The sequence below is a fragment of the Lingula anatina genome, chromosome 3, assembly GCF_051362555.1.
Source record: "Lingula anatina isolate TDL-2025a chromosome 3, LinAna3.0, whole genome shotgun sequence".
Lineage (NCBI taxonomy): Eukaryota > Metazoa > Brachiopoda > Lingulata > Lingulida > Lingulidae > Lingula > Lingula anatina.
In genome coordinates this window covers 1,833,159-1,843,372 of record NC_141769.1, presented here as the reverse complement: position 1 = coordinate 1,843,372, position 10,214 = coordinate 1,833,159, and the positions used below count along the sequence as shown (strand labels likewise).

Genomic DNA, 10,214 nt, shown 5'->3' with positions numbered 1-10,214 from the left:
AAGCAAATGATGAACGATAATATTTTCAAATGCAGACTAATAAAAAAATTTAAAAACATACTAAAATATCAGAAGGTTTTTAGCTTTTCAAGTGCAAAAGTGATATCTGTAATTGTTTAGGTCCCGGTGAAAAACAATACTAAATAAAATAAATAATAAAATAATAGACAGAAAATTATCAAGCCACTGATCAACGATTCAAATACAGACTTATAAAAAAGTCAAAACATGTTATATATCAGAAGCTTTCTTACGTTTTCAAGTGCAATCTTGATATCTGTGATTGTCTCGGTGAAAAATAATACTATGCTTTCAACATAAATTCTTAAATAATCCTAGGTGTTATCAAGAAATATTTTTCTATTGTCGCCCGCCACCTCTTTGAAATAAAAAAGAAGCAATTAAATGATCTTATACAGGGCCGTAGCCTGAGCAAAATGCCAGGGGGGGGCAGTAAGCGGATACGAGGGGGCGAAGCCCCTGAGGGGGGGGGAGGGGTTGCCCCCCTCCCACGGTGTGGAAAATTTTTAAAAACTGTATGTATAATACTGCATTCTGGTGCATTTTAACTGTTATTTATTGCTCAATCAGAAGTCAGAAATTGTGGGTTCATTTGGCATTTGCGATTATTTCTTTTGCACCTCAAATCCCAGGGGGGGGGGGGGCAGCTGCCCCCCCCTGCCCCCCCCCCCCCCCCCCCCCCCCCCCCCGAGGCTACGGCCCTGTTATATAAGTAATATTTAGGCCTACAGATGTTGATAGAAATGCAGTCCGTTATGCAGCAATTATTAAAAACAACAGCGTTAAATATCCATTTGTTCTGAAACCAGTTTATTTCCATTCACACATTTCAGAATTTGGCCAAGTACAAATAAACTAAATAGTCCTATTTTTATTTTGTTTGTTTCCAAAAACTGCCATCCCAATAAAAGCTGTAATACTGCAAAACAAGAGCACAAACGTACAATTAAACATTAATAAGAGTTATATATCATCTTCAGAGACACGTTTCCATTTTGTCCTGTCCACATCATCAGCGGTTTTCTTTTTTTGCCTAATATTAAAATAGAAAAGTACATGAATGAATTCAACAACACTTTACATTCAAATTTCAGTAATAGATGGAAAATCATCATTTAATCTTGACGCACCATCCTTGTGTTCGCAATCCAATTCTTATTCTGAACATACAGTTAAAATGACAAAATACACACCCAATGGCAAGCATTCTAATACCGTCTTACCTGACAGTAGTGATTAAACTGTAACCAGGTATTTTGGAAGTGACTGAGCATCGTCGAAGATAACATATATCTCTCCGTTTTGGGCTCGAAATGAATCAATCCCAGGGGGAGTAGAACATCTGTCATTATATCCAACATCTTCAGAACGTCCAGTCAGTACATCAGCCAGAATAAATATTCCATTGGCATAACGCAGGGAATAACTCGCATCTCTGGCAAAGTAGGTTCCATTCCCGTAAGCACGTCCTGTATTTAAAACCAACGAATTAGCGAGACCTATTCATCCATCTGTCATGATTTTGGTGGTGTTGTTGAAATAGCATACAGCAAATAAGTGTGTGTTTGAGAGAGAGAAGCGTGAGTGACTGAGAGAGTGAGTGACTGAGTGACAGAGAGAGAGAGAGAGAGAGACTGAGAGAGAGAGAGAGAGATGGAGAAGAGTAGGGGCCTACGTGACAGGGTGTGTGTGTGTGTGTGTGTGTGTGTGTGTGTGTGAGAGAGAGAGAGAAAGTGGGTGTGTCAGAGTTTGTATCAATGCCAGTGCACGAGAGCGAGAAATAGGTCTCAGGTGTGTGTGTGTGTGTGTGTGTGAGAGAGAGAGAGAGAGAGAGAGAGAGAGAGAGAGAAGTTGGGAGATTATTACCGTTCTTTTTTCCAACAGCGCTCTTAAAACCAGTATTGCAGATTTGCTGAGCAGCATAAGGATCAGTTCCATGAAAAAGTGATTTTTCAATGGTAGTGTAGGCTTTCGTTTCGTCCTTTTGCATTCTTCTTTTTGTAAAAAGGTATCGGGCACTCAATATGGGATGCTTAATTTTAAAAATCTGAAAGATAGTAGGTGACATTCTGTAACGATGCTGTTAATAAGAGAGATACACAATCAACAAAGTGAAAATCAAACGTATTTCACACCTTAAATGTTTTCGTGTACAATAAAGAAAACTAATGAAAAGGAATACCTAGATCATGTTGATAATTTTTTTTGATAAAATATTAACTTAAGGCACTGTAAGACATAGGGACCACGTATTGTCCACATCCACTACTGAAATAAGTAATATTTCGAATCTTACAGGAGAATAGACTAAAAACCCATTCAATCGGTTAATAAAAATCAAGTTATTTTTTAAAGATCATAACTACCATTTACGACAACACACACCTCTTTGATTGAGGTCAATGGTGCGGTTTGTTTGACAGTTTTCAAGGCATCTTGATATCCCTTGCTGTTTTGAAGTAGCTTTTCCAGTTTACCTGAAAATATTCAGAATGAGTTAGTCTAGGCAATAAAATTAAGGAGTGAGGAAAGAGGTTTTACCATTATCAAGAAGAAGAATATGGTCAATGGTCAGGCTAAAAATTGGTACCGATTATATATGTATACTATTTTTGTCTATGTACAGAAAAAATATATTACAGCTGGACTTATTCATCCTTGACCTTATTTCTATTTTAATTTCCTTTTTTACAATATTTTTTCATAATCCCCGAAGAAGGCCTAGGGGTCGAAAGCTCGGATTATATTTGATACCTGTAAAGTAGCTGTTCAGAGATGCATCAGTAATAATACTAAACACATTCGGTCTAAAAGCGCGTATTATGTTAAGGAGCTAAACGCGCTTAGGAGCTAAACGCATCGAAAAACTGAGACAAAACAGGCGCTTAGAAATGTGTTTAGAAGAATTTGAAATTTTTCATGCCAGTAGTCGGTTTTGCAGTGCATAAAATGAGCTAAGCAATGTTTTACAATATTGTTCATCTGTGCTATAATGACGCGAAAAAGACAGAACTTGTCAGACAGATTATTGTGTCACACGGAGCGGTCCGTACAGTTTTGTGGAGTAATTCCACTGATGTACCTACGCAGAGGCCGCTCCCAATGTATTGAAATCTTTCCACCAGGGTGCAGGACTCACTGTCCTTATGAATATACTGTTGCAACTAAACAAAGACCACCCATTCGGTTCAGAATGAGGGCAAAATGCCATCAGATTGCGTTTTTAAGGCCCTTAGTAAACACCAGACTGGTTTTGGGAGGTAAGAATACCAGACGACCTCTGAGGAAGCCACTGTAAACAGCAAAACATCGCCGTCCGTTTCTCTAATGAATTGGGTAGAAGGCTGAAACCGCGTGGCTTTCTTTATTGAGGTCAGATTTCACCTGTACCGATGAAATAGTAAAAGTGCAGTTTACAGACATCCTGAAGAGGCCTACGACGAAGTGTGTTCCGCGTCTAGAATGACTGGGGTATTTGGCAGCATCAGTATTTGCTGTGGATATCACATTGGTGCCAAAACACCAATGGTAGTCATCGATATAAACCTCAACCACATCAAATACAGGAATAATCTAGGAACCACTTAACTACCATTTCAAAGGGGGCACCTTAGGAACAATTTGTGGTTGCACGATGAAAATACCGGTTCACAAAGAGTACTTTTAATCGCAGATAACTTACAGAACCAAGGGAATGAGCAGCTACCTTGGTCATCAAAATCGCCATATTTGAATCACACAGACAATATGTGGGTAGACCATTACTCGCCCTACATGTCCTGCAACATAACTGAACAAATTGGACAAGTTTCGATCGATGCCTGGAATATTATTCCAGATAAAACTTTAAAAACCTAATCCAAGGAATGCCTTGCCGCGTGAGAGCCTTCGTAGCAGCCAGGTCAAACCCACCAGTGACCGTTGCTGTGACTAGAAACTAATATGGAGCGTCAATTGTGAATCAATTGTGAGCCTCTTTCACAGATGATGATTTAGAAAGTGTGGAAATTGAAATAAGGCTTTTAATGGTTGTTGTGAGACTAAGAATAAGCCATGTATTTTTGATTGCTAAATAAGTTGAATTCAATTAAAGAACTGATGACACAATTACACTGAATAGATTGTTAAAGTAAATTAAAACAAGCTATAAATCTTTGTTTTTATTTATAAGTCAGAAAAGTACGAAAAAAATAAAGAAAAAAGATTTTGAAAAAATATTGTATATTAAATGTCAAGCCTGTTTTTTAACTGACACTTAACTGCAGAAGGCAAAATTTATAAAGTTTATAAAGACCTTTAATACCAATGAACAATTTTTTCTTTTCGATGTAAAATTCATCAGCAAAATGTTTTAAAACTAAAAAAAGGATGATTTTTATAATAAGAACCTGATGTTAAATTCTAGGTCAACCTACCCATTTGAAAACTTTCGGCCATAGATTTTTTATACACGACAATGGTAATCTCTTTGATAGTCGGTGCATCACCTTGACCGTATTGGGCAACGGCTTCAAACATTCCTTGGGATACCTCATCGGGGTCGCACCCACCAGCTCCTGAAATCGATTGATACATGCCCTTATAACTTATAACATTTAGGTGGCATTTCGAAATGAGACAATGTCGAAATTTTAATATTTTTGTTCAGAAATATCTAGCATAACAGAAACAAACCGTATCTCCATTAAATCTATTATCTTTCATGACTACAGTACACTTTCTTTATTGTTGAATGTGTGTGTGTGTTTGTTAGGTAGGACCCGAGCAAAGAAACAAAATCATCTTCTAGAACAGAAAATGCATGCGTGATAAAGAAAAGTAGGCCTACCTGTTCCACACGCAGGTATTACGATTGAAGTTATGCCTAAGCTGTCTGCTTTTTCCAAGACTTTCAATATTTTATTCGCCCACGACCCTCGATGGTGAATGTCCAGATGAATAACGTGCTTGCAGTTCAGGTTACCAGGGACGGTTACTGCGACACCATCCGTGGTTCTCGCTGAAGTGAAATGTTAATTCGTTAATGAAAAAAAACACGCCTATTCGCCACATGCAGTCATATCTGTAATATCAAACAGTTACACAAATATTACTAAAATGTCAGTGACGTGATTCTGATTGTCGCTTTTTCATGGAATGACCCCTACTAGTAATATGAAGTAAAACAAGAATTCAGTGTGGCAGTTAATGTAAGGGGCATTAAAAGGGGACTAATGTATGGGACGGCAATAGTCACGACAACACGAGTGAGACACAGATAGTCAGAATACTCAGTTATGAAGATACTGGCTTACAGTTTATATAAAAACAGAATGTAAAATTCAAGATGAGAAAATAATGGTGTCCTTACCGGCGCGACATGCCTTTTCAAATTCGACTCCACCAACAATACGCAACCGTTTCGCAAGAGCACCTTAAAATAAATTCAATATAATAATATATTACCTTTTTTGCAACTAGAAAAAATAGTGTAAGGAACTAAATAAAGGGTAAAAAGAAAAGAAAAAAAGAATGAAAGAAAAAAACGACAAAACATTATGCATGAAGATTACGAAAAAACATCATAACGCTTCTAATGATACTGCTGCGATTCACACACTATTTGAGTGATACTTTACTGGCCCTTAGCCAGGGGGGATTCAGGGGTTTCGAGCGAACCGCCCTTTTTGTCGACAAAAGGTCCGCCTTTGGTAAAATTTGATCTAGGTAAAAGAAGGGTTCATGGTTAAAGGTCCATTCTCTCAGGAAAAGAAACTCTTTCTAAAATGGCTGGCTACAGGCCTTGTTTACCTGTCATCAAATCCAAATCGGAGTCGGTAGAGTTACAATATGCATCTGCCTTTAATTTTGTCATGTCAACGCCCACGACTACCTCGACGTCGATCGCATTGATCTGCAACTCCTGTTTTTCCAGCGGTTGGGAGAATATGGCGGGCATCTATGGACACAAGAGAGATTACTATTAATACACCATTGCTGTTATGATTGTACTTGCATTCTCCTTGTAAATGTAGAGAGGAGGTATACCTCTAAAGAAAAAAATTGAAAATGAATGAATGCACTCAATAGCCTGGGACTTTATTATTTGGCGGCTGTGTTATTTATTTATTTATTTATTTATTTATTTATTTATTTATTTATTTATTATTTTTTTTGTGTGTGGCGCATTTGCACCCCCACCTTAAATAATTACATCTTTCTTTTCAATTAATTTCAATTACATTATCATAATTTATTAGCCTTATCGCATTATTATCATTGCCTGTGTCGAATATCCCAGTGACTCCCTTCGCCATAAAACTGTTCATGTAATTATTAAACAGAGCAAAAATTGTTTGTAGCATTATAAGTATGTTTACCCTATACCAGGGTCGTAGATCAATTATGTGCACGTTTCTCCAACGCGAGAACAGAAAATCATGTCATGAATTAGGCCAGTGAGCTAAATATGTAACTCATTGATTAGCCAGAGTGAATATCTAGTGAAAAAATCAATCTGTGACCCAGGCAGAATGTAGTAAATGTTTATGTTCATGTGATTATGAATGTGTACTGTGCGTGTCCTTCGTTGGTAGTGCATATAGTACGCACGGTAGGCCTACATGTTAGATTATTTTATTTTATCTTTACTCAGTCTTCAACAGTTGGAAGGTATATGGTAGAAAAAAACCAAACATTACGAAATGTGTCTTATTTGTTGATAAAATTCTCGATTTCCCATTCGTAGTTAAATGGCGTATTATAGATTCAACAATTTTTCAATATTTTTCATGGACGGGTATATAATATTTAGCGCTTAACTGGTAGAGGTCACGTAAAGGTAATTACACTGCTAGACGTAAAAGGGACGACCTCTGACGACACGGAAGCCTTCGTAAAAGTCGCTTAGGATATCTTCATGGTAAAGGGTCTTGAACAGCGAGAAAACGTATTTGATGACCCACTTTTATTTACATGGCTTATCCAAACACATTCAAATACCTAAGCGGTGTTTTGCACCATAATAATCATGGGGAAGTTGAAATATCGAACTGTAAAAAAGCCCACTTCGTGTGTCTCAAAATTGTAAGGCTGTATTGTAGAGAGAGATTAATCCTGACCTCACCGTCTCAGACATTTATACGGCTATGAATGTTAAGAAGTTTGAGAGAATTGTTTCAACTCGGTAGGCCTACATGTTGTCATCACACGCCTGTCAATGGAGAAGCGTCACTGGTCCCTTGTCCCTTTTGGTGGTCGGTTGAAATTCAAAAGCGAAAAATGTTTTTTATTTTACCTATGATAAGGTGTATATATCCTGTGTCAGATTTAAGCTCGGTAAAGCATCTTTTGAGAGGCGGGTCTACGTGACGTGTGCCGTTTAATATACAGTATGTAGTAAATAATTTTACCTAATGTTAAATTATTGTTACCATTTAAAGATGTACATAATTTAATGGTAACAATAATGTTAAATTATTGTTACCAGCGCTCTCAAGCGGCAAGGTATTCCTTGGGATAGGTTTTTAGAGTTCAATCTGGAATATTATTCCAGGCATCGGTCCAAAATTGTCCAATTTGGCCCAGTTTTGATGTAGGCAGTTTATTCGGCGAGTAATGGCTTACCCACATATTGTCTATGCGGTTCAAATGTGGCGATTTTGATGACCAGAGTAGCTGCTCATTCTCTTATTTACCTTCATTGTAATATATACATAAAATGCATACAAAAAACGACAGTGTTTAAACAAAGTAAGACTTCCTTTCTTAAACACTTGAAAATATTTCGTCTGCTGACAGAATGAGGGCTGCGGTAGATGTTACCACCTATCAGGTGTACTGATTCAGTTAGGTGATCCCTCCTCTACTCACCAATTGAAACTTTATTTGTTAATGTGAAAAACAAAAGAAAACATATTATTCTCGTTACCACTTGATAACGGAAGAGCTGTTGAATAAAAGCAGTAATTTCCTACAGAGCGAAAATTTACGCCTTACGAATTAGATGCAGAATTACACCGAAGTAATGTATGTTAGTCATCCAGCCGAATACATACAAAATTATTGAAATATATTACCAGACATACCTACATAGATTTACGAAGGGTTAGAGAAAACTAATTTATCGATTATTTTTACCCTTATGTTGAAAGTAGATATCTGCCTTGATACAGACGAAACGAGGCGCAACGTTTTCAACTAGACAAAATTGTAAGTTCAGTTATATATTAAGATAACTTTTTATATGCATTGTGTTATGCGACCAACAGATAAGCTTACCTTCAATGAAGAATAGTATTCTTATCGTCAGAACTGTTTGATATTATTCAATTCTTCTTCAGGTGTAGGATACCTTTTGTTGTCAGTTTTCGTTTCTTATTTTACTGCGACGCAGTTGTCCGTATTATGAAAAATATGGCGCTACTTCACAGTAATAGAATTGACCATGGGAAACTCCCGATCGATTAACAAATCCAAGATCTCAATTTGTCTATTGCTATTGGATCCGAAAGTGGGATTTTTTTCATGATGAAAATATCCAATGGTGTTTTTTTCATCCTTAATAATCATTGTGGCGAAGGAGAAAAGTACAGCTTAAGAGCCTTTTATCGCGTTGCACCACCTTGTTGCGTTTCTGGGTAAATAGATTGGCCACTTACTTAACTTACACACATTCACCGATTCACCAATTTGTTAATATAAGAGGTGGGGCTTAAGCCATTTAGGAAAAATCAATTGGAAAAATATTCAAGTTTGGAAGTTTTCAGCCCCCGTTTCGCATTAAACAACGTCTTTACATTTACCCCAAAGTGAAAAGAAAATATCTGCCTTGATGCAGACGCAACAAGACGCAAAGTTTCAAAGGAATTTAAGTTATATGCCTTGTGTTCTGCGACCAACAGATAAGCTTACCTTCGATGAAGAATAGTGCTTTCTTTAATCGTCAGATCAGTTTGTTATCATTCAATTCTTCTCCGGGTGTAGGATACCTTTAGTTGTTATCACTTCTCGTTTCTTATTTAACCGTGACTCAGGTGTCCGAATAATAAAAAGAAAATATGACATAGAATTGACAATGGGAAACTCCTAATCTATTACCAAATCTGAAACTGTCTCAATTTGTCTAATGTTATTGGATCCGAAACTGGTATTTTTTCATGTTGAAAATATCCTATTGTGTTTCTTTTAATGCTCAATAATCATTCTGACGAAAGAAATACAGCTTAAGCTTATACAACATTGGTCAAAAAGGTTGTCCCACCCCCATTTCCCTGTACTTTTATTTACAAATGATCACCTCACAGCTGTAAATTCTTAGAAAAACTGCTTTTTATTACAGATACCATGTCTAACATGATAATGGTTAAAATAATTCAAAATAGTGGTGAAAATATACATATTTTATACCATTTAGTAAAATTTATAAGAGGTACCCCCTCAAATCCACTGTTTCACTGTGACTTCTACAGATGTGAAAAAATGTCTATTGAATTGAAAAGACGCCATCAAATGTCACCAAATTCACACACAATTAGCATTAGGGTGTGCTCGTTAAAGGTCACGTGCCTATCAGCGTGTGCGTCTACCGCGTACTGCAATTATATCCTGTAGGCGGCGCGACAAGCCTTCAACACGGGTAACAATTCTGTTTGGCTTATGTCGAGCATTTTTATGAAAGGTCGGGCATTAAGCCATTTAGGAAAAATCAATTTTAATTTAAAAAAAATCAAGTGTGGAATTTTCTCAACCCCCGTTTCGCATTGTCTTCACATTTGCCTTTAGGAGTCGGTTTTATAACTTGTATTTCCTTCTGTAGTTGATTCTTTTGTTTTACTCTTCTAATAAGCAAAAAAAAAAAAAAAGAACAAAGTACGGAAAAATTAATTTTATGAATTATAATATTGTCGTTTCCATTTGAAGAGGGAAGGTATAGTTGCAAAATGGCTAGACCAACTTACCTTCAGATGAAGGATGGCAGTCTTTTTCTTCGTAGTAAAATCGTTGTCTTTCCTCCCTTTTTCCTCAGGTGCAGACCCTTTGGTAGCTTGTTTACGTTTGTTTTTTTTCTTCCAGCATCGTAGATGTTCATGTCCTTAAAAGGAAATATCACACCACTTTCTTTTACACTGTATGGTGATGTATGCTGGGAAACTCCCGCTCTACTTTATTTCCAAGAACTCTCTCAATGACACCTTTCCTACTGATTCAAAAGT

At 36.9% G+C, this 10,214-nt stretch overlaps 1 protein-coding gene across 6 annotated transcripts; it reads right to left on the bottom strand.

Annotated features, from left to right (window-relative positions):
• Positions 1 to 713: 713 nt before the first annotated feature.
• On the bottom strand, positions 714 to 10,101 carry LOC106162867 (protein mono-ADP-ribosyltransferase PARP15-like). 6 transcript variants are annotated; one of them, XM_087010112.1, is made up of 10 exons: positions 9,960 to 10,077; positions 8,914 to 9,030; positions 5,812 to 5,959; positions 5,372 to 5,434; positions 4,850 to 5,020; positions 4,437 to 4,577; positions 2,407 to 2,498; positions 1,888 to 2,068; positions 1,245 to 1,490; positions 714 to 1,054 (listed from the first exon to the last, which is right to left on the bottom strand). In XM_087010112.1, the coding sequence occupies exons 3-9, from the start codon at positions 5,957 to 5,959 to the stop codon at positions 1,258 to 1,260; spliced, it is 1,029 nt and encodes a 342-aa protein (XP_086866238.1). In that variant the 5' UTR covers positions 8,914 to 9,030; positions 9,960 to 10,077; the 3' UTR covers positions 714 to 1,054; positions 1,245 to 1,257. The 6 variants fall into 6 exon arrangements, with proteins under 6 accessions (XP_086866238.1, XP_086866241.1, XP_086866237.1 ...); XM_087010115.1 differs by lacking the exon at positions 8,914 to 9,030 and having other exon boundaries at positions 9,960 to 10,101; XM_087010111.1 differs by lacking the exon at positions 9,960 to 10,077 and having other exon boundaries at positions 8,914 to 9,953.
• Between the last annotated feature and the right edge of the window lie 113 nt (positions 10,102 to 10,214).